Raw genomic sequence first — 25,126 nt, 5'->3', positions numbered from 1 at the left:
GATACCAGTCTACAGCCACCTATTCAGCACTGTTGAACACTAGGGCTCAGACTACTGAAGTCTGATTTTCTAGCTGCTTGTATTTGCCATATCAAGCTGTGACTATTATCATAGCAGATCTCAAGTAGTATATAACTAAGATCTGCATCTTCAGCTGCATCCTCTCTTTGTCTGCCTGCACACACCATGACAGAGCTACTGGTTCTCATTCTGAGTAGCTTTAGGCCTTGGCTACACTGGCACTGTACAGCGCTGCAACTTGCTGCGCTCAGGGGTGTGAAAATGCACCCCCCCACCCCGAGCGCAGCGCTGTAAAGCGCCAGTGTAATCAGCGCCCGCAGCGCTGCATGCTTGCTCACAGCGCTGCAAGCTAGTCCCTCGGAGAGGTGGCGTACTTGCAATGCTGTGAGAGAGCTCTTGCAGCGCTGGTGGCGCGACTACAATTGTGCTTCACAGTGCTGCCGCGGCAGCGCTGTTAATCCCCAAGTGTAGCCAAGGCCTTAGATTAACTGTCACACGCTTAAGTAGTTTCCTGCTACCACTAAAGTGTTCCCGGAACATGCCATACTGTCCATATCCACCCTGTGCTGACTCAATCCACAGGCTGCAGAGACCTGGTCCAGGCAATAACACTGTCCTGTTAAAGATAGCCTTTTGGAACAATGTGTGCTATCCACTGTCCTGGAAACCATTTCTGACCTAGTCCTCAGCTTGAGGAGTTTACCTTAAGCTAGTTGCTTGCCTGGGAGTCACTTCCAATGCCTCACTCCCCCATCCAGGGATTGGAATAATGCTTATCTGCCAGACTCCTCATACCCCTTTCCACAGTCTTTGTTTCTACAAAATATAGTTAGTTCAACAGCAGATCATTTCATCACGTTTAACTTCATTAAGCAAGTCCCTATGCATGTTTAGATTTAGGTACACCACTGCTAGTACACTATCAATAATCTGTTCCGTTTAGTGATATTTTATCTGTAAAGAGACTTGAGCTTGGAAGACCTGAGCTCTCAAGCTCACTGTTCAACTGGTAAGGTGTTAAACAAGTTACTACTGAATTCACTAATAAAAATTCAGATAGTTCCCAATTAAGTCACAAAACAGGCATATTATAATGCTCTACACATATGCCTTATGCTTATGAAGGTAGACAACCAAGAGTGTCGACAGTAAATATAAGTAGAACAAGTGCTATTGGATGTTAAGACTTAAACGTTTGCTGAGTTTATTATTTCCCTTTCAAAACTGCATGCTAGAGCTTTAGGATCCCACTGGGATCTTCAAACAGATTGTCAATAGCAGGGTCAGAACACGGTTTTGAGTAGTCATGTTTTAGTTTACTTTGTTCCAAAGTTCTAAAGCTTGAAAATTACCTGCGTTCTGAAACCGGTTACCACTGCTGTTTCAGCCTGTGATGAATGTAGATATTTAAATTCATACCATATTTCAAAAGGGGTTCCTATTTTACCTCTTAAGGCCTGTATGTGCCACAGCCCTTAAGGTGATGTGGTTTAGTAATTAAGATATGCATACAATTTTTTGCAGCCATGAGGTTCAGAACTGCCATCCAAACTGTTGGCTTGCTCCTATATTAAATAGGTCTAGAGTCCATCATGACAGGTTACCTAGAACCAATAACTAAGGGACACTACTGCATTAAAGAGGAGGACACTGCAACTAAGAAATAGTGTCAATATCAAAAGAATCCTTCAGACATTTTATAATGTCTTTCTAGTCATGAAGAAACCTAAAGCCTTTTGCCAAAAACAATGACTAGTCTGTTAAGAACCACATGCTTAGGGTCAGAGTGCTGCAGTGTGGTTATACCTTGACTGTGGTGAAGTAAAAAAAAAAAAAAAAAAGTTAATTCAGGTTATCCTTGGCCTGTACAATACTTGGTTTTGACATTTACTTTCTATTCACTAAAAAGTATCTTCTATAGTTAGATTAGATACTATCCAAGGGGGAAGATAGGAAATCAAGATCCTCTATACAGCATTAATGCATACCACACCAACTTGAGTGTGCCAATCCACCACATTATGGCATGGCAACACCAGAGGATATTCAGAGTTACACCACTAAACTGTGTGCTACTGCACATCCAGGGCTCAGATACTTTGGTCACGAGTGACACCTTATGGAGAGGGATCCTGGAACCTACAAGTTTGGTTTACACCAGGCTCCTTAATAGTGTTAGTGAGTCACTGTCTCCATGGGCACACCACATAAGCAGTGCCATACCATTTCCTTCACCACCCACTCCAGTCTGCAGACATGGGAATAAGATTTATTGAGACAAATGTTTGCATAGCAAAATGGAGCTACTCATTACAACATCCTCTTACATGAGTCCAAATTAAAAAAAAAAAAAAAAAAAAAACACACCACACTTTGCTCCCTAGTAATGGGTGGAATGCACAATATCTGACCACCACTCCATGCAGAGCATGTTTGCTCTCAAGAGCTTTGCTGCATAATGTCAGTTAACTGGGTTAGGACAGTGTCCTTCATCTGTCACCCCCAGAGGCTTTTCCAACATTAAAGTTTCACTGGAACATCTCAATTCTGGAAGTAGGTGGCTCAGCTTGTTCTTATTACTGCTCAAACTGGACACTATTATAGAAGTGATGGGGTGCCCTGGTAAACAGTCTATTGCTGTGCAAGTCATCAGGATAACAGCCTAACTGACTTGGCAGGGACCTGTGGTTGCATTGTAAACCAGGAGGACTTCTGTGGAGTTACAGCAGAAGAATTAGTCACATCAGCTTTCTGCTCAGTCAAGAATTGAAGAGCTGTAAGCTCTCCCTTTAGAGCAGCCTGTGTGTGGAGAGGAGGGGGCAGGAAAGAGGCAGGAAGACCCAATAAAGCTTAGAGAATACTCACATTTTTTCCACCCGCTTGCCCAGCATCTGAAAACGATAGCTGTTTGCCCCTGAAGAGGCAATGTTCCCCTCAGAGATCTTTGAAATCAAGACTAGTTTTTAAAGTTCACTACTTGTGACTGAAACAATCTTGATGCTGCTTAGAGTAAGAAGGACAATCAGGTACTTCCTATGGAGAGTGGATCATACTTCGGATCATAAGTTAAAAGCTTGATTCTGCTCATTAACTGCATGGGAGAAAGGAAGAGCCAAAGTTGAATTTCAGATTTCAGTAGTAGGAACTATAGTAGCCCTGGCAAATAACTGGTAATAATCCATCAGATGTCTTTGCTGCTCGAGCATCCCTCTATTATTAAAGCTTCTACTGTATAGTAACAGTGTTTAGAGATTTTAAAATAGGATTTATTCTGGGAGGGGCAGGAATACTAACTTGGAGTAGCACGGGTGTTAGTTCAGAATTTAACTTCTTTGACGACGGTATTCCTCTTGCACAGGACAATGTTAAGAGTTTGGGGGGGGGGGGTAATAAATCAGAAGAACCACATCTTTCATGTCCATGTTATAAAAAACCTCAGATGGTTCATATTAAAGTGAAGTGGTTGTTCTCCCCTCCCCCTTCACATTTACTCTTAATAGAGCTTAGTAGGTCTACCTGGTTACAAGCAGTTTTGAGATTTATCAAGAGGTTCCATGGCCACCTCACATCTTTCTAGGAGCAACACTTATCTAGAACTCATCCCCACCTCTAGAAAAAAGTTTAACAGAGAGATTTCTGAAACTTCCACTAGATCTGTGAAGCTGGGGTCAAGGCAGACAAAATCCAGCTATACTGCCAGGCTGCCAAGTGTCTACAGATGAAGCGTTTGTGACCCATTCTTCCTCTAGAATCCTAAGATCTGGGGTACAGAAGGAAAGAGGCTATCTAGCCTATTGCATACAGAAGGTTACTAGGAATGGTGTTAAGGGTTTAAAGGAGTATGGTGAAAGCAGTGGTCTTGCAAGAGCACCTGTTTGTCTAAACTAGTGAAACATAAGGAGCACTTTGCACAACTGGAATCTTGTTATACATCCAGATACACCACATGTAGTAAAAATATTAGATTAACCCAGTTCAAACTTAGTCTGTGAAAGTCCATATGACCTTTAGCGTCACCATTTTATCTTTCAATTTGCCAAGGAGGGACTGGTCTTCCCATTTTCTGCTCCTGCCATCCTTCCTCCCCCCACCCCAGAAAGCAAACCTTAGTAGCTACAACTGTTAGGCTTTTATTCGTGGTTAACAGTATAACCTGTTTAAGTTTCATGATATCTTAGGAAACATTCTTTGGCCCTTTCCAGTCATAGTGCATCGCAGCACCACTGTTAATATTATTAATTCTTCTAGTCTAAAGATTAACATACTGCTTAAATCAGTAGTTCAAATATTCTTCTGGTAGAGACCTCTTGTGACAGACTAGAAGGTGCATACTTCCTATATTCTATCATGCCAGAACCTAATGCAGTTGGACTTTGAGGGGCATGAGTGGGGAAAGACCTACTTCGTTCTCTTGCTCTTGTTCTGTGACTTCTCCATACTCAGCAAGAATACATGCTGCTTGATCAATAGACTCCATAGACTTAAGCTCTTAAAGTCTAACTAAGAAAGTGGAAAACAAGTCTGACTATCGCCAAAACCTGCCAGGCCAGATGTTACTTCCATCCACAACAACAGAGGGGATTTGCTTGGCAAGTAAATTCTAGATCTTGAGTTACATAAAGCTTTTCTCCATCCCTACTATTCTCTGTGCTGCTACCAGGTTGAACACTGAGTTAATTTGCAGTTTAGGAGTTAGTGCCCTGAAGACATTGCTTCCTGGAGTCAAGTTTCCTCCAGAGGGTAGTTTCCTCCAAAGAGGGTAGTTATCTAGGAATAATCACAAGTATCCTCATCCTCACACAGAAGAAGGTTTCATGAGATGTAGAAGACTTAGTCCTTTTTAAAATGAAAACCAATCACAAGATTATCAAACTGGGTAGCCTCTAGTGAGGCAGAGTCTCGAGTTCTTGTCCTGAAAGAGGGACACAAGGATCCCACTGGGCATACTGTTGCTTAAATCCAAGCAAGATGCAGGATCATTTTATTGATACAAACTAGACTTCAACACTGCATTGCACAACCCCTTATTTCACTAGTTGGGAGGAGCAGTTTTAACCTAAACCTACCAGGCAAGCTATTCGCCACTAGGTGAACTCTCATCACAACACAGGCAACTCATGCAAGACTATGCAAATAAGGACACTAAGCTTATCTACAAAGTTAGAGGGACAGTTAGATTCCTTGAGCAAGTCAGGAACACAGAAGGCTTACAGGCCAAGAGTCACTCAATAAATATCACGTGTTCTTTGGGTGCACTAGTAGATAAGATAGAGCCACATTAGAAGACAAGAAAGCAGTGGAATCTATATCCATAATAGAACAGAACTGATCCACTGTAGAGATCAAGGAAAGGTAATATCACAGCAAATTAGTTAATGTAGCACCTGCAGCAGAAGTAGGATACAAGACTTAAGCCAACCTTAGTTTTACCTCACTGCATTTAGTCTGTTTCTGTACAGTACTAGCTTCTGCATGCTGAAATGTGGCCAGGAAAGCTTTTAACTAATCCTAAATTTCCTGTTATGGTGATACTTTTCAGTGGCTTAGTCAAATCACTAAACAGTGAAATGACCAGGTTGTTGTAAAGGTTGCCTTAAAGCACTGCTATTTATATTTCCATCCTCAATACACAAGTAACACCATCTTATATTTATTATTTGGGGAAATTGTTTAAGTGTGAAGAATGGCATAGGACCACTATTGTTTAGTTTCCTCCTCTCTATCTTCCTTTAGAAGAAAATAGCATCAGAAGTTCAAGGGGAGATTTTATAGATTTCCCCCCCCCCCTTCTATCTTTGAGGGAGCACACTGACAGATGAATTCCCCTCTCCCCCAAAAATGAGAAAGCAAATTGGGGGATTAGGGAAAATAGTTAAGATATCCATGAACCTCTGGAAGTCTTTAATCACATGTAAGCATTCTAAGTGGGATAAAACAGCCATTTTAATTATCTGGTCTTGTTTTCCCCAAAAGCAAGATAATTCACTTGAAGACATCATTTCCATAAGGCTTACTACCAGTAATTACCAAGTCTGACATTTTAGTTGATTTGCCTGCAAGGAGGAAACAGGCACAAGTTACAGCATATTATAATTACCACAGGTACATTTAGGAAATAGATTAAGGTAGTCAAATTCAAATCCTTAGAAGTTGCAAAAGTAATTGTCTTGTTTAGTATCTCATTTCAGATGATCTGAGTGTCTTTGGTGTGAACCCATAACGTACTGGTTATGAAAGTGGTCAAACTCACTGATTTTCAGAGTATGAAACTTGAGCCATCATTTGTTTATTTAGTTCTACATAAGAACAGCATGCATTCCAGGGAATCTACCCATTAGAAGTGGGATGACAGCACACAGGAATATGCCATATTGAGATAACATCCTAGCACTCTGCCCAAAAATACCAAAAACAGCCCCACAACCATAGCACCAGCAACTTTTCCCATAACATGCACAGGAGAAGTTGAGTAATCCAAAAGGCACTTTTCCAGCTTGTTTTCCTTTGCTAACAGCAAGATACCAAAACCTGTTATTCATAGTTCTAGGCTGCATTGTTATTCAGAACTGCTGTAAGACAAGTTGGTTCTCTCCCCAAGCAACTCTTCAAAATATAGTTTGTGAATACCAGGTTTGAGTCACTGCAGCTAGCTTGACTAGCTAGTTTTAGCTCTTGAGTATTTAGTTGATTTCCTTCCTGTAGGAAATCCTTCTTGTTCAAAAGATATAAACTACCTTGACCAATTCTATCAAGGCCAGAAAAGCATTACTATCATTTGAGTCATTTGTTATTAGGAGAGCCAGTTATTTCTATGGAATCCTATTACATTTAGATAGCTATACTTAGTGTTCTTACAGGGGCTAGACATCTGATCAGTGCTCCAGTTGATCTACCCTGGACTCAAAGAGCAGAAGGGAAGTTTATGTCTAGTAAGTATAAGTGTTGCAGGGTGGCTTAGGTGGCTAAATCAAAAGGTCCTGCCTTTGGAGATATCAAATAGATCCTGCCGAAGCTCAATTTGAGGGAAGGTCTACACTACTGCTATAAGTCCATCTAATTTACATCAACCAGGGGCATGCGTGTGTGTGGGGGAAGAAAGACACGCCCCGAATGATGGAAGTTAGTGACCTAAGCACTGTCCACACCACGCTATGTCAGCGGGAGATGCTCTCCCATCACCATAGAGCATCTTCACCAGATGCACTGCAGCGGTGCCAATGTAGTGCTTCTAATGCAGACCTGCCCTAAGAAGTATTCACTGGCATGGTGGGGTATTCCTACCATTATCTGCAAGGACGTACAAGTTACAGTATAAAAGAAGCAGTAGAGAGAGATTGGGTAGGACTGAGATATTAATTGCTACACAAACTGGTTAAACCATTAGTTTACACAAATCTGAAATCAAACATAAGAGATGAGAACTCTACTTCCCACTATTTTCAAGATTTTTACTCAATCTTTTCCTTCTTTAGAAGATCTGATTTTCATATTTACTCTGGTTGACACTTGTACTATTCCACTAACCCTACACTTCCCTGAAAGGCCTTTCAGAGTAGCAAGCAAAAGGTACTTCTTCCAATTTCAATTTAATTGAACTGAGTCCTCGATACTGGCAATAGAGACAAAGTTGCATCAAGAGGATCTGGCATGAATTAAGATGAGTGCATAAAAAGTTAGTGTTATTCCTGCAGAAATAGTTCAGACATGCTTTAGAACCATGATTTCAAGGCTAAGTTAAGACCCTGAAAATGTCCCAGCAAGGGTGCTTAGATTGAGGTGAGAGTTTGAAGTAGTAATTCTACAAGGAAAATGATCCAGGACACTGGTATTTCTGGCAGAGATAAGAGTTTAGTTTATGAGAACCAGTTATTCTCAGCAGGGATGTTTAAAGTTGTAGAACTACAGCTCTGAACGGAAAAAAAGCTTAAAACAAATGCCTATTTAATCCTCTCTGAACTGGAGATGTAGTTACGTTTTCCATTAGAAAGACACAAGACAGTACAAGCAGAAGGCAGTCTTACTTAGTTACAATAAAGTATGTATTTTTTTTTTAAATGAGGATTAAGGAAAGATGGACCAAGCATAATGAAGTCATATTAGAAAAGAAATGATACAAATTAATCCAGAAGTCCCCAACGCAGTGCCTGTGGGCACCATGGCGCCCGCTGGGGCATCTAAGTGTGCCTGTGTACTGGCCGCTGAGAAGCAACAGCATCGCCGAAATGCCGTCCATTTTTGGCAACATTTCGGCAGCAACGCCTCTGGATGACAATGCTTCTCGCCAGCGATGCTTATTGACGTTGCCGCTTCTCGATGGCATTTCGGCAGATGCTCGTCTGGCGCCACGGTCCTCCGTGGCTCGTCATCTGGTGCCCACCAGACGAAAAAGGTTGGGGGACCACTGAGTTAATCCATTTCCTGTGAAGCACATTTCTGAAGCAGTTAGCGGTTTTAGCTACACTAAACACAAAACAGAATCTTTGCCATTATCATAAACAGGTACCTGGAAGTCAGGCCATCTCTCAAGGAATTTAGGTGAAAAACAACAAAAAAAAAAACCCAAAATTAATCTGCCTGATTGAAGAAACTTTTGTTTTAATACTGTGTGGGTATTCCCAGAAGGCACTATGATTGTTCCTCACCCCACAGCATCCCTTGTCAGTACTTAATCACTTGATGATTACCTGTTCTATTCATTCCCTCTAGGGCACCTGGTATTGGCCACTGTCAGAAGACAGGATACTGGACTAGATGGACCTTTGGTCTGACCCAGTATGTTCTCAGTGAGATGTGTCTTGTTTTTCCAAGGCTTGTACATGAAAGTATCTATTCATGTAGTATTCCCAACTTCTACTATTCTCCAGGAGCAGGTAAAGATATTGCTACCATCAGAAATAGAGAGTTACTCATACTTTAGGTATTATAACTCAAAAGAAAAGGGTAATTATGCTTAGCTGACCGTTTTTTGTGGGGGGAAGAGGAAGTTCTTAATTTAATGGTCACCTTGGTTACTGTCACCAACAGAAATTAGAAAAATCCAACCAGAACATGGTTGAGTTGGCTGTGTGGCAACTTAATTTACTTTGATGGAAGGGGAGTAAGGGGAAGCTACTAGCATTAATTAGGGTATACTTCAGGACAAAGGATTTGCTGGGTAGGAAAGGCCACTGGAGTCAAAAAGCCCACCACTTTAAGTTTAGTTCCTATTTGGTCACTTCTCTCTCTGGTACAGCTGTCCCAGAAATATTGCTGCTCTGGTGATGGTAGTAATTAATGCTTCCCCTTTAAATAAAAAATCAGAGTTGGACAATACCAACTAATTACCAGTGTTAATGTTACATCTGCTTGTCCCATATAAAGTAAGGCTTGCCATGTTAAGTTTGACTGCTATTAACCTTCGATTACACAATAGGACTCCTTTAGTCAAGATTTGACAGCTTCTTGTATTAGTCCAGGATCTAGTTGATACAATGTGCATGTACTTTCAGTACAACACTGATAGTGTCTATAATTTGATGTGAAAAGTTATTTATTGCTTCTGTCAATGCATCCTTTACAAAAAACAGGACTGTCCAGTCTACATTGAAGAGACAGACAAGATCTATTAGCATATTAGAGCAAGGTGGAAAGAGGAAGAAAGTTGGATACGAAATCAGATATATTCACATCTCAAGTCAGGTTGAGAAATTAGGCTCAACACATCTATAGCTTAAGATGTTAGTGTTATCCAGGACAAGAAAAGGGTTAGCACTTGGCTATGACTATTACTTTCATACAGGCAAGAGGATCACCCTGTCAGCTGACAGAAGCATTGGCAGCAGCAAGTCAAGATTTAAGTTACAGGACTACTGGGAACCAGCTTTCTTCTAACTAGACTTCCCACAATGCAAAAAGATAACCAGGGTAGCATATTGTGGCAGATTGTACATGAAGAGTGCCTACAGCTTTCCCTAGTGTCATTACATCTCCATGATTAAAGATTTTTAATTAAAGGTTCTGCTCAAGTTTGTATTTTCTTTTAGAGAAAAACATTTCTAGCTAGTGGGGAAGATGGCTTACTTTAAAGCTAGTGATACCCTGGTTAAAAGCTGCTCTTGGATACATACAGTGCCAACCAACTTCTATTGAAGTCTATGGTACTTTGCCACAGATTGGGGGTGGGAGGAGGAAAACAATTTCCTATACCAAGTACTTTACTACCAGTAGAAGTATAAGGGAAGTGGGATTATAATTGCTATGATCCCACTTTTCTCTCTCCTAACTACATTGGGAGAATGCAGTCAGTCAATCTCTATCCCACTCCTTGCCCTACTGATGGCTCTTAGATCCACTAATTTTTTCCTCTACCTTCAGCTCTCAGGCTCCCCACCCACCGCTTGCTCCAAGTCTAACAGCTCTGATTCAGACCTCCTGTGCTTAGGTAATACCCTTATCTTTTTAAGTAGTAGTATCTTTTTAAGTTTGTGTCACCAAACTTTGATGACACAAAGCATCTCAGACATGTACTTGCTGTCTGTACTCAGCCCCTGCCCTGAATCCCATCCTGTGACTCACCAGCCTTCCTACTATGCATAGCGCTGAGTGTGAAGTACTAGTCCCACCAGAATCAAAACAGTAGTATCAGACTATTAGTAGGTTACAGTTTGTTTGGAGGTACAGCAAATATTGTGGGTGTGAAAAAATGAAACAGACTTGCAAGAAGGCAGCCAGCAGTGGGTCAGATGGCAGACACATCATCAAGTCCAACCTCTGCATTAGGATTTCAAGTGGCCTATCAAAAAGAGCAGTGTCTGAGAGTCTCAAGTTTCTGCTCAATTTGCTTTTTAGAAATCCCATCCATGCTATCAAAATATGGAGAAGTGTCCTTTGGGTGATCATTTTGACAAGTAGAAGTAGTACTTCAAAGACTTCAAGGTCCCTTTACCTCCCCCTCCTTCCTCCCAAAAGTTTAGACTTTACCATAGGTTCAGCGCACCACAGAATTCTACAATGGGAACCCACATGGGGAAGGGTTACCAGCTGCATCATCATAACACTGGGTTAGATCTGTTCCCAGTACTATTACAGAGCATTTGCACTGTTCCTCCTAATACTGTTGAATTAGTGATGGCAATGGTGACACGTTTTTGAAGTTGTCTCACTAGTGGTCTTTTAAAATGTTTGAAAGCACATTTTAAAACTGAAGTTTTAGTTAAGCAGGAGTTCAACAGAAAGGGCATACAAGTTAAGCCCAAAGCACTGAAACCTATTCTACCTGTACACTCAAGTGCCCAGTCTCTGAAGTTACCCACACTTTTTTCTTGTTAGCCCTCTGCTGGAGCCCCCCAGGATTTCAGAGACTCCTTACAGAAATCCAATCTACATGGTTTCTTTACCATTCTTTCAAGAAATCCAATATCAAATTATGCAATCTTCAGGAGTAATGCCACCAAAACATTAATGTACTGTGTCTATTGATTTATGCCATCATTTGGTCTCATAACTCTTAAGTTAAATATATAACCAAGAATTTTTGGTTTGTGATCATAAGCCATGTCTGAGGCATTTGATTATTCATTTTTTCAGAGAAGCATCAGTGACTCGAAGCAGAAAGTTGGAGAATTCCCAACCTAACGAGTCTTTATTGCAGTTACTGAGCTTTGCAATTACAACAAAACAGACCACTTTCACTGCATACACCCAACGCCTATTCACAAAAAGATGCAAACAATAAGTCCTTCTAAGAAACTATAGGATTTCTGGACAACTCTATACACTGAGTGTCAAGACCATAAGACTTTCAGTACTGCAAAAAGTGAACAGATACATTCAACATCGCCATTGCTAACACTATTAATTTTAGCCACATTATGCATTGGACACCTTCCTTACAACTTTTCCTACACCATCTTTAAGAGATTATATACTAGTTAACACTGTTACACATGTGTAGTTTACCAGACAGAATTTTTGTTTAATGTAGGTAATGTTAAATCAGTGAACACACAGCAACTTGGTTTTTAATCTGGGTCAGCAGCTAGAGTTCAAACCTTAGAGGAGCTTGGGGTTGAACTCTAGTTGCTAACCTGAATTAAGAGCAGAGTTTCCTTGTCTTCAGTTATTTTAACAAGGGTGACCACACATCCCACTATTATTGGGACTCCCCAAATATTAGGAGCTTGGTCTTATATATGCAAGTAACCCCCCACCCCCCAAAAAAGTGTCCTGATTTCTATCTGGTCACCCTCATTTTAACTCACATTAGTAACCTGAGTTCATGCATTCTTTTGTAATGTAGACCTACTCATTTAAAACAAGAGAGACAGAGCAGGAAGTTGCATTTTTTTTAAGTTTATATAAAACCAACAGTCTAAAAATTGCTTATGTCGCAAGCTAGACATTAATACTGGAAGAGAGCTACTGGTCATCTTGTTCCCTCATTCTGCTGAGGGAACAAGTCCCAGGAAGGACTGCCCCTGTACAGGACAATTTCTACTGCCTTTTTTCAAGTCTAATTCCAGTAATTCCTCTGACACTAGAGCTACACTTGGGTTTCCATTGTCACTGAATGACTCCTTCCCCTGTGTGACTCCTCCACTCACTAAAGCCTCATTTGTCAGAGTTTAGTTCTACTTCCTACCATACATTTCCTTATGATGTGAAGCAATCTTTTTTTGCACAAGACAAGGGAAAGGCCATTAGGTTTGACTAACACCTTAGTCAAATACCGGGTAAATCTGTTTTTAAAGGGGATTACTTCATTCTGGTAGCAGGAAACTAGAGGGATCCAGGGGGAGCATGTGCTCCGGCAGGGAGGGAGAAAAGAAAATGACACGCTGCTTGCTGCAGCCGACACAGCCACAACTGCTGGATCATTTCTCTTTAAATCTGGCAGCTAGCAGCACATGGAGCTGCATTGTGAGACCAGCCGCCCGGGCGGCCCCGCGCATGCTCGGCGCTGCCGCCGGGACAGGCCGAGCCGAGCCAGGTCCCCTTGTATCAGCAGCAGTGGCTGAGGCACTGTGCTAGCCATGCAAGGCTGGTCAGGCCAGGGACAAAGGAAGGGGGAGGGGAGATCGAGAAGCGAGTCAGAAAGTGAACCAAGCAGCGACCCCGACCTTTTCTATCCCCTCCCCTCCCCCAAGACACCTGGGGCAGAGCCGGATCTCGCCACCGTCTTCCACCCTGCGCCCCCAGTCCCAGCCCCCTACCCCTACTTGGCACCCGCACGCCTCCAGCCCAGACCCCAGGCGTGTCCGATTCCCACCCCACGCCTCCTACTTTAGAGCTTAAAACAAAAGAAGGGAGGAGGAAGATGCCCACCCTTCCCCAGAGCAGGGGGGAGCGCCGTGCCCGCTGCTTCGGGGGAAAGAGGGGCTGTGACAGCTGCAGACCCTCCCCGTAAGGGGGGGGGACGGGACTCAGCCCCACAGAGACAAGACAAGCCATCGCCTCCTGGAGCTTTGTTACTGAGCAGCACCCCAGCCTAGCAGGGAAGGGGGAAAACCCTGGGCACGTTCACGGGGGGACCACAAGGGAGTCCCTCAAATCCTCTTTAGGCCCCGCCCCGAGAGAACACAAGGGGACCCCCCCCTCACTCCGCCTGCCACCAAGGAGGGGGGGGGGGGACTCCAACGCGCCCGACAGCCACCTCCATCGCAGGGGGAAGGAAAGACCCTAACCCCCATTATGGCCCTCCAAGCACCCCAGTCTGAGCCCCTCCCCCGCTTCCAGCACGCAGCTCCCCTCCCCTGGATCACCACGCAGCTCCCCCTCCCCCCGGCGGCCTAGTTCCCTCAGCTCCCGGCGCGGGGGGAAGGGGTGCCCCAATCTGCCCTCCTCCCCCCACGCCTGTCCACACAGCCGGCCCGTAACTCCCCCCCCCTCCCCCGACCTCATGCTCCCGCCCCCCACCGCCAGCTCCCGTCCGCCACAGGCCCGACGCAGCTTGCCTCCCTGAGCGGGGCTCCCGGACCGCCGCCCCCAGCCCAGGCCCCAGCCCCGGTACCTGCTAGTTGCCTCCGCAGTAGCAAGGCGGACTGGAGCTCCGTCATTCTCCCCCTCTCTGCCCGAGGAGGGAGTCCGAGCGGCGGCGGCGGCGACGCTGCTGCGGCGAACGAACTGGCCGGCGGCGGCGAGTCCCCCTCACGCCGCCCGCTCCTGGCCCCCCCGGGGTCTGGCTCCGCGTCGGGCGCCGCCGTAGCACACAGGGTCCCTAACTGGGGCTTAAGCCCGTCGCTCCGTGTCTGCCGCTCACTCGCCACCTCCTCCTCCCCCCTCCCTCCCGGAATTTCACTGCACTCAGGGCCCCGGCGCGCAAGCGCACTTCGCACAACCAGGCTCCGGCGGCCGGCCGCCCTGCGTCGCCATCTTGGGGAGGTCCAGGTGGAGCCACCCCCGCCGCCATTTTGAGAAGGTCAGGCGATGGTCCTCACTGTAACCCGGGGAAGGAGGGAGCCCACGCTCGGTGCTGCGGTTGAACTTGGCAGTGGCCCACAGCCAGCAGGACTCCTAGTTCCTCCCCTCGTGGAGCAGGGTGTTTCACTCCTGCATCTTCCTCATACTATGTAGGGGGGATACAAGTCCCCTAGGTGAAGCCCAGCCCAGCCCAGCCTCCTTAGGCCATGCGTGCCTGGCAGTGGGGAGCTGGGACCCAGAGGAGTTACCTCAGCCAGCAGCTCAAGGGAAAGGGGCCGGACAGTTACACTGCATTTCCACAAGCACCTATCCACTGGTTTATTCGAAGGGGTACAGTCAAAAAGAGCTGCCCCTAGATAATTATCCACCAAACCCCTGTAGCCCTCAGCCTACCCAAGTACCGCCTCCTCCAAAGCCCCAGAAAATAATAGGGGTTTTCAGCGTGGGACCAGATGAGGGCAAACTCCTAGGGAGATGGCTGCTGCTAGAAGAAAACTGTTCTTTCTCTCTACCCTGCCTAGGAGCGCTGCGAAGCGTATGTACTTTCGCTTATGTATTGTGTGATGTGAGCTTTGGCTGAATGAGCTCGAGGAAATGAAAGCATTTATAGAAGTATCACAGGACAAACTGTCCCTTTAAGAGGAGCTCAATTGCCAGCCCTGGCTCTCCTGGGTCAGCCCAGAACAAAGGTACTCTGGGACTGGGGTTATGGAAGCTAGGCTGGGCAGTAAAATATGCTGGGGAAGGATTATAAAAGAGGTAGCCCCCCTAACTCTCTGGTAATTCCTAGAGAAAACATAACATCTATTGTGTTGTTTTATAGTTGAAGGGAGTGGGATGGTTGTAGGGTCTCTCTATGAAACATCTAGGAAGAGGTTTAAAACAGCAATTAAAGGGCTGAGAAAAGGGCCTTGAGAGCATGGAAGTGGTCTGAAGGGGAGTAATTTAAGCTAGAAATCCAGTAAATACCCTGGAAGAAGTAAGAGCTCCTTGTGTGATTGTCTCAAAGGGTTGTTTGAGCCCTTAGAAGAGGTGCAGGCCTCTATGCTGAATAGTGAAGGCTTTTGGGTGTTTTGTTGGATTCTTATTATTTATATCGTTTATTTAATCCTGTAAGAAGTAGAGTCTTTGGTTAGAGGACTGAATGAGTGAGGAGAAGCTGAGGAAGTAGCTGTCTTTCTACAAAGATAAGGTAAACTACATTTGCAAAGGGCTTTACTTTGTGTTGGTTTTCTAAAATAAATAAATAGGTCCTTTCCCCTCCCCCCAAAGTTTCCTATTACTATGGGAAATACTTGTCTTATTGATGGAAGGGCACTAGAATTGGGGTTGGCCACAGAGTGTGTGAATCAGTAAGGGAAAGCCACATCAGAGGGCGAAATCTGGCATTGAGTTCTGAAAGTGGAAAGGCGTGCAGCAAATTTCATTACTATTGCTTCCTATTTCGTCACTCTGCCCCACTGAAGTTCTAAGGCTTATGGACACTGTGGCGTTAGCTCAAGTCATCTATATCTAAGGTAACTTCTCTTGAGGTAGTCTAGTGAGACCAGTCAAACTGCACAGAGTAGTTATATTAGTTGCACATAGTAGTTGAATCCTGGCTGTTTTACTAGCTCAGGATTCAGAAGCATTCAAACTTCAACCCATGCCCCCGATGAGCCAGTTAGCGCAAATTTAAAGCACCGCTTCAGTTGAGCTAGAAATGTTTGTGTGTGCCTGGGAGTCTGGTTAGGAGCATCCCTGGACTTATTCCTCAAGCTAATGCTGCATTGAAGCTAAGCCCCTTGTAGCCTGAAAGCTGGCAATTCAGTGCACTGGTCGTTCTAGCACTACCCCCCGTTACTCCTGCTATCTCTCCATTGATCTTTCTGATCAAGGCTTGGTCCTCTTATGTAATTCAACTGAGATAACACAAGAATTTCCAACACAGTTTAAATATACCCTCTTTCTTCCCTTCACTGATATTGTTATTATTAGAGGGAATCACACCGAGGGGATAGATAGCTGAGACCTAGTGTGAGGGGTGGAAATGGTCACCCATCCATTGGGAGGTAGACTCTAATCCCAAAATTTATTTCACACAGCTCCCAACCTGCAACGCTTTGTCAGTTTCATTCAGTTCTTAAAAACAATATTTAATGTTTATGTTAAAAGTCTCTACTGTGGGAGTTCATTTTGCACTTTATAGTGCTAAGCAATGAGATACTTTTGAGGAGCTATGCTGGGAATTGGGATAGGGATCCAGAATGCAGTGATACTGCAACAGTTGCAGGGAATACTTTTTATGAGCCTGCTATACTGGTGACCCTGAAACATAATGGGTAATGTGGATGTGCTGATGTAATTCTTAAATGTAGAAGAGACTTCAGCAAGCCCACTGTTAATAGATTCATAGATTCTAGGACTGGAAGGGACCTTGAGAAGTCATCGAGTCCAGTCCCCCAGCACCAAATACTGTCTAGACTATCCCTGATAGACATTTATCTAACCTACTCTTAAATATCTCCAGAGATGGAGATTCAACAACCTCCCTAGGTTAAGCAGGACCATTGTTGTTGTAGGCTTACTCCAAACTAGCTAATCCAGACTGAGGTATTGAATGTTTCTCAGGTCAGTAGTTAAAAATGTGGGTCTCTGGTAAGATATGTATTAAATCTTTAATGAAAAAATCTCAAACTCTAAAGGTAAGGAGGATTTTTGATAGAGTAGATCAGAAATATGTCAGTAAAAGTCAGGGCTATTCTAAATTTTAGTTATATAATTCTTGTCATAAAGTTAATTGAAACAGAATTTCAAGGTTCTGACAAGAAGACAAAGACAAAACTCTGAACTTGTTTCATACACAAACACCAGTGGTATGACCCAACGCAGTGTGTATGGGAAACCTTTTGCTTGATGTTAAATGTTGCTGGATTGGGAGGGAGGGTGTCTGGATGGCTCAGGTGAGTGGTAATAGGAGATGGTGCTTTTACCCAATAGGTGGTTGTTTTTAAACTCCATTAGAGTTAACATTATGATGGCTGGTGGTACACAACATGCAAAATGAGTTGGTGATGTCAGAGCAGTTCATATTTCAGCTGTCCTTATCACAAGAAACCATCACCACAGTGGGCACACACTGACACTGTTGTTAGCAGACTTGGAGACAGTGTGTTGTGAACTACCCACTCGCACTGAGAAGTGGTCACTCCAACTCAGAGATAGAGCAGGTTGGTGGGGAGCATAAGTGAAGCTTGCATGGATTATGTTCTGTGCATAAAAGGAAGCCTTCATTATCAATGCCAGTCAAGCCAGTACTAAATTAATTCAAGTTTCTGTTCTAGATGTCAATCCAGACATGAGTACATATTTCTGACAAGTCTATTACTAGATTGCAGTTCCAAGAACAGTTCTGTAGCCTATTACAATGTAACCCAAATCATACTGTACCTAGCCATGAGGTCATTTGTTGACAAAGAGTTCTTTCTTAACCACAGGGAGTCTCATGGGGGTGACTTGTGATACCTTTCTGTTTCTCAAAAGGAAGAATACTATATAGTAGGGCCTGGACAGTGTAGTGTAAAGCAGAGTGGGTGACCTGGATTCCCGTATTCTGTCAGCAGGGCCAGATTCAACACTGCCTTACAAAGATGCAGTGCATGTGAAAGAAGAAGATCAGGGAGGTTGGGGTCATTCAAAGCTCTGTGACTTACCTCCATTTTGGTGCCTATGTTGGATCAGCATACTTTGGAAAATGCCTAGTGCTGGTTGGGGGGAGGAGGGGTTGTGACAGAGATGTGTGTTTCTTCAGTATATCCCCCCTGCAGGCTCCTTCAACAGGACTCTCATGGAACCCCATTAACAAAATAAAACTATTGTTCCTTGGTAGACGGATATAGTAGAAATGCTACCTTATCCCCCCACAGTGCAAATCTTCCTGCTGGAGTGCAGCAGACCTTGTTCCAGGAAGGTGCATGCCTCCCCTGGACTAGAGAAGATGAGCTTGGCCTATTGTGTTTTCACCCTGATCTTATCCTATTGTGATTGCACCCCACATCACCTTGCATGAACACCTCAGTTTTAGTATTACTGCTTCCTGAGTCCACATACTATCCGTAAATCTTTAGAAGATCTTAATGAGCAAAGTTTCCTTTCTTCAGTTGACTTTAGCATCTCTGTCATGCTGCTTCTTTCCAGCTTCCCCTCTCTGCTTGGAAGGGGGGTTGGGAAGGAAACCTGACATCTCTTTCTTTAGATTTTTCCACTCGTGACTGCCTAAATACAGCAGCCAGTTTATTCCGGGTTTTTTTTATTAGGCTGTAAAGGGACATCACCCTAAACATTCTGTTTGCTTGGAATAGAGAACCATGAGAGTTTTTTCCCATTGACTTCAATAGGGCCAGGATTACATGCATAGTATTTTATTAGTCTTGAAAATAGCACCCCCTAGTTTGGCTCCCTGAGCTGTTGGAGCTCTCTATGCCACAAGGCCGGGGTCAGGCTAGTGTTTCAGTAAAAGCTCTGCTGATTGAATTTGCATCAGTCACAGCCTCAGCTGACAATTCAGTTCCTTAGGGCCTTGTCTACACTACACAATTAACAACAAGGAGTCTCGTGGCACTTTAAAGACTAACAAATTTATTTAAAGTGCCACCAGACTCCTTGTTGTTTTTGTGGATACAGACTAATACGGCTACTCTGATACACTACACAATTAAGTCAGCCTTACAGCCACTGCAGTAATTACTGTGTTTTTTCATGTCCACATTATCCTCCTTCTGCCAGTGGTGCGCATCCTCCCCAGGAGCACTTCCACCGATTTAAGGTGGGACGGGGGGGGAAGGAGGACTGTCAGCTCCTCAGGGAGTTCCCCGGCACTGAGAGCCAGGGCTGTCAGTGCCGGGCCAGCACAGTGTCTACACAGACACTGCACCACCCTAACTACATTGACCTAAACACTATACCTCTCGTGGAGGTGGACTTATTAGGTTGGTATAGTGGGGGACTTACACTGCCGGAAGCAATGCTGTAATGTAGATACTTAGACTTCGGTCAACCTCAGCTGCCTTATGTCGCCCTAACTCCGTAATGTAGACCTGGCCTTAGTAGAAGTAACAAGGATTAGTTGGTCAGAAGCTGATGGTAATGATCTTTCCCTTGCACCATGATAACTATCTGTAGGGGGGCAGATTAGGGAAAAGTGGTGCGCTTACCACAGCTAACTTCTGTATACTCATGAAACCAAATAACACACTACTCTCAGTAGATAGCATAGATCTCTGTAATGCAAATGTATTTCATGCATGCTAAGATTAGTGACATGAAATTTAAATTGCATCATTGATAACTATCATTAGGCTTAAAACTCAATCCCACTGAGACAAATGAGAGCATGTCATACCTCTTATTGTTTCAGGCCGTTTGCAGATTTGAGCAGTCACCACTGTGTCAGTTTACATCCTGCTCACAACCTGAAGTATTTGTTATATAAATATTCAAACAAACAAACAAACAAAACCCTGTAGTCCTTATGGTTAGAAAGGCTTAGATTCTCGTACCCAAGCAGTCACCAGGGGAAAGGACCATTTAGCTGCGCTGCTGTAAACCAGCCCACTCTGAGCCTTTACATTTTTATAGTGCATTCCTCAGCACTGGGATCTGAGTGGCTAAACCTGAATGAGCTTGTGTGTGTGATGAGGGCCAAATTTCCTCCTGAGAGATAGTATGATGGCAGCATTTGGCCTCCACCTTGCAAGCATACTCAGCTTCATGCCAAAAGCAAGTGTTCTGCAAACTCTTCTGTCAGTGAGGGCTCAGGGAAAAGACTAGAGCAGAGCACTGGGTTCTTCCATAAACAGCACCCTGTTTCAGAGATTTATACAATGGCTTGAATAACAGCACAGCAAGGTCTAAAAGCTGTGTTATTTTTCTGATTACACTTGATCTATAAATACAGTGGGAAGCTGGACCCTAGGACCAGTACTACATATGGTCAGAACTATTTTATCTAAGTTCAAACCCACTCCTGCATAGCAGGTTCAAAAGTTCAACTCCTACTCAAATGTTGCTGGGTTCATGTTCCACTGGGAAGAGCAGGAGGGGTAGCCAATGAAAAATAGAGCAGAGAGCAGGCAGAGTGGCAAACAAGTGTAGAGAAACTGTAAGGAAAAAAGTGTTGCACCTACTACAGCACATCCCTTAATAGAGTGAACCTCACTGAAGTATCTGTTTATTTGTATCACCATAGTGCTTAGATGCCCCAACTAAGATCAGAGCCCTGTTGAGCTAATCCTGCATAAACATGTCCTAAGACATTTCCCACCCTGTAGAGCTCAGAGTCCTAATAGATGATATAGACAAAGGGTGGGAAGAGAAACAATCACGCTGTGCTGAAGCGACTTGCCCAAGATCTCACAGCAGCCTGTGTTGGAGCAAGGAATAGAAGCCAGGTCTGACTCCCAATCCAGTGCCCCACTGGCTCTTGTCTTGCACCCATGCCTCAACATACTTAAGGTATGTCTACACAAAAGCAAATAACAACAACAACAACAAAATCCTGTGGCAGCAAGTCTCAGAGCCTGGTTCAGCTGACTCAGGCTCACGTTGTGGGGCTAAAAATAGAAGTGTAGATGTTTGGGCTCAGGCTGGAGCCTGAGCTCCAAAACTCTCCCCCTCGCCAAGTTTCAGACACTGGCTCCAGCCTGAGCCCGAATGTCTACACTGCTCTTTTTAGCCCTGCAGCACAAGCTCTACGAGCCTGAGTCAACTGACCCAGGCTCTGAGACTCACAGGGTTTTTGCTGTGTAGACATACCCACATGGAATATTTACTTCTGGCTTGCATCTAATGTAATTGGCACCAGCCTGTTATGCCTTAATGAGCATAGCAGTGTTCCATAGTACTCAAGTTCTAGTTCTCATATGGGGCAGAATAACATATTTTGGGAGGAGAAGAGTAGAGTGGAGTGACTTGGGTGGGGAGGAAGAGAAACAAGATGATGATGGGGGTGAGAGGGCTGGACAATACAGCAGTTTTAGTCCTTTCATAAAATTCCCATTTGCAATCAATGAGAAAGGAGTGTAGGATTAGGTCATAATTAAAGCAGTCTTCTCTCTATTGCTTCTGTGGCCACAACCCACAAAGGGATTATCAGTATTTGTCTGGCTCACAGCCCTGTGTCTAGTATTCTGCTAAAACAGAATTACTCAGCCACTTATAACAAGGTCCTTATCTGATGCCAGAAGTGAACCAATGCACAGATTCTTGAAGTGCCTCCTTTGAAGTGGGAGTTTGAACTTACTTCCAGAGCAGGGGTGGGCAAACTTTTTGGACCGAGGGCCACATCTGGGTATGGAAATTGTATGGCAGGCCATGAATGCTCACAAAATTGGGGGTTGGGGTGTGGGAGGGGGTGAGGGCTCTGGCTGAGGGTGCGGGCTCCGGGGTGGGGCCAGAAATGAGGAGTTCAGGGTGTGGGAGGGGGATCAGGGCTGGGGTTGGGACACGGGGATGAGGGCTCTGGCTGAGGGTGCAGGCTCTGAGGTGGGGTTGGGGATGAGGCGTTTGGGGTACAGAAGGGTGCTCCCGGCTGGACCGAGGGGTTCGGAGTGTGAGAGGGGGATCAGGGCTGGGGCTCAGGGGTGCAGGCTGTGGGCGGCACTTACCTCAAGCAGCTCCTGGTAGCAGCAGCATGTCCCCGCTCTGGCTCCTACACAGAGGCGCGGCCAGGTGGCTCTGCTGCACGCTCACCCGTCCACAGGTGCCACCCCTGCAGCTCATGTGACAGATGTCCAACTTGATACAGCCTGGTCTTGATTTTTCAGACATTCTCTGTCCCCAGTTCCAATTGGTATTCTATTGTCTAACAGTGCTATTAATCGTGATTAAATTTTTATCGCAATAAATTTTTTTTACTCAATCACGTGAGTTAACTGCGATTAATTGACAGCCCTAGTATAATGCCACTGAAGTTAGTGGTTATACCAGTGTAAAACTGGGGATACATTAGAAGGGAATAGGCATAAGAAATTTTGAGTTTGACTCTTTTGATGGCCTTGGACCTGCCATTACATCTCACCATATCCTCATGTCTAAAAGGGGGTACTAAAGTGTGTTGTAAGGATTAATTCATCAATGGATGAAGCCTTGTGATCCTTTTTTTTTTTTTTTTTTTAAGGTGAATTTGGAAAGATTTTTGCTTCCCCACTTGCAAAGTCTGGTCTAACTCAAAAGACATCCAGTTTTATAGCACTTTGCAATCTATCAAGTGAATTCAAGGAGAAGAAATATAGGGTAGTCAGTGTTTAGATTTGGCTTGTCTGAGGTTGGTATGTTGTTAGAAGGACACAATTTAAATATTCTCATTTGAAAAAAATAAGAGGCTATACTTCTCTAAATGAGAATATGACATGGTCTGATGAGAGGGCCGGGAGCCAGGAGTTAAAATACCAGCTTTGGTATTGACTCCTTTTCTGGTCATTGGCTGGTCACTTAACAGCCCTGCCTCAGTTTCCTCAACTGTATAATGGGATTATTACCTAGCTCGTGGGGGTTTTGTGTAGATTAAAGCACTTCTGTTGTTAAAATACTTAGCATTCTTCAACTCTCTGTAAAATGGGGATGTTGCTGTACATTCATGTAATCAGGAGAGGAAGGAGAGACACCAAATTTGAGCCAGTAGTTCCCTGTAACTGTCATGAGTGGAAAAGTTATAGAAAGAGAAGACTGCACTAGTGCGCTAGGTAGTTAGGACTGTTGTCCTCTTTTCATCTGAATTGATTTGTTACCCATTGTCTCCTCCAAAAATGCACTCTAGAGATACCCGTACTTACAGCCCTAGTGCTTGTCTTCCTTGTACATTACAGGCATAAATTGTGAAGCTTTTAAAATGATAGCTGGCCAAAATTAACTGCAATGATAGAAAATCGTCTGTCTGAATGATATTTGACTGCATAACACTAAAAAAACTGTAATATGAGTTGCATCTTCTATTGCAGTAGCACAGAGCCTTGGAGAAACAAATATAATTTTAAAAAAGTACACACATTATTGTCAACAGCTTATCTCAAACTTGGTGCGCACACACACTCACTCTCTTCTATGCATGGCAAGTAACTTTTTTTTCCTGGTATTTGTCAGTACTATATCTTTCAATCTGTACCCAAGGAGTATTCCTACAGAGACCAATGGGAGTAATGGCTCTGGGTGTGACTTTGTATAGCGTAGTCCCAAGAGGTCATCAGCTAGCAGTGAGGCCTTGTCTATTCTAGAAAAGATTTTGCACTTTAACAATACTGGCATAGTTAAATCTGCAAAGCCCCCTACTGTGGATGCAGTTATACCAACATAAAAGTGCTTATTCCAGGCTGGGAAGCAAACTAAGCTACACTAGTTTAACTGCTTTCACCCTTGCACTTACATTGATATAACTATATAGGTAAAAAATTGCACCCCTAACCAAAGGTTAAATCAGTATAACTTTTTCTAGTGTAGACGCAGACCTAGTAACTCCTGACTCAGTTTCCACAGGTGCCCAAGGGAAGGAAACTCTATAAGGTCAGCTGCTGGGGAGAGTGTGGGCGGGACCAAAGGGAGAATGCCTTGTGGAGGAAGGTTTGCTGTCTGGCTACTTTGGTGCTCAGGTCATGCTCAAGTGTTGGGTTCTTCTGGGTTTGATTTCTGGTCATGTAAAATTAGTTTGTTTTTGCAGCTATTATGCTCTGAAGGGGGAAGAGAAACACAGGCGGCTTGAGTTATAATTGTCTGTTCAACCAGTTGAATCACTCCACCAGCTTACACTTGTTTCTTTAACTTCTGTTTTTTCCAGGAGCATCTTCATGCAATGGGCCTGAACACATTTCACCAACACAAGTGAACTAAGCCGCAGGAGAACAAGCCCTGTGAGGTAAGGAAAATCACTATATTACAGACTGGAAAATTGAAGCATGGAGGCTAAGTGACCTACTGAGGGTCAGAGTATTCCTAAATTGGAATTCTCATCTTCTGTGACTGTCCTGGGCTTTAAAAACAAAGTCCTTCTCAGCTCCATTTAACATGTCATTTACATTGGTAAATCCTTATAGCCTTTATTCAGATAGGTAGTCCCACTGTAGTCAGTACGGTAGTCAGCCTGTAAAGCTGTAGGATCAAGCATATGGATCATGTTCAGCTTTAGAACGTCTTTAGTTTATGAAACAACAAGGTTGCTTCACAAGGTATCATGGCTGAAAGCTAACGATTACTACATTGGAGGCCAATGGGGTATATTAGAGACAATAATTGAGTAGATTATTTATAAAGCCTGTTTTCTGACCTTCCTTACAGAAACAGAATAAAAAGGGAGACCATAACTGCCTATCCCTAAATGAGTCGGAATAGCAGCAGAGACCATCATTTTTCACCAAAGGAAAATATACATTCAACACTCAGACTTCAGTATGCTGCCTGCTCACAAGAACAAAGCAGACAAGTACCTGCTAATACTCCATTTAAAATACAAGTAAGCCACACTATTATACCTGCCTTTTCAATTTACTTGGATGTGGGTTTCTTCTATATGTTTGGAAGAGACTACAGGTTACAACTCCATCCTGTCAAACTCTAGCAGACAACTCGGTTAGAGCCGAAGTAGCAGAAACACCATGACAATAAAATTCTGGTATTGGCATCTTGACCCTTTGTTTCAGAAACATGAAATAACACAGTGACAAAACAATTGTCTGGTGCAGTT

General features: G+C 43.9%; 1 protein-coding gene and 1 long non-coding RNA gene across 2 annotated transcripts in view; one reads left to right on the top strand and one right to left on the bottom strand.

Annotated features, from left to right (window-relative positions):
- The window catches only part of LOC101942508 (ubiquitin-conjugating enzyme E2 G1), a 43,356-nt gene extending 29,044 nt beyond the window's left edge, over positions 1-14,312 (bottom strand). The window contains 1 exon segment of the mRNA XM_065573315.1: positions 14,009-14,312. Within this exon segment, the coding sequence (XP_065429387.1) occupies positions 14,009-14,054 (46 nt within the window). The 5' untranslated portion in view covers positions 14,055-14,312.
- Positions 14,313-14,821: 509 nt separating this feature from the next.
- On the top strand, positions 14,822-24,858 carry LOC135976609 (uncharacterized). Its single transcript, XR_010593891.1, has 3 exons — positions 14,822-14,953; positions 24,224-24,301; positions 24,721-24,858. It is a non-coding gene; the product is annotated as an uncharacterized LOC135976609 (long non-coding RNA).
- Positions 24,859-25,126: the final 268 nt, after the last annotated feature.

The sequence above is a fragment of the Chrysemys picta genome, chromosome 19 (assembly GCF_011386835.1).
Source record: "Chrysemys picta bellii isolate R12L10 chromosome 19, ASM1138683v2, whole genome shotgun sequence".
In the NCBI taxonomy this organism is placed as follows: Eukaryota; Metazoa; Chordata; order Testudines; family Emydidae; genus Chrysemys; species Chrysemys picta.
The sequence above is the reverse complement of the archived record's forward strand: the minus strand, read 5'-3'. Positions and strand labels throughout refer to the sequence as shown.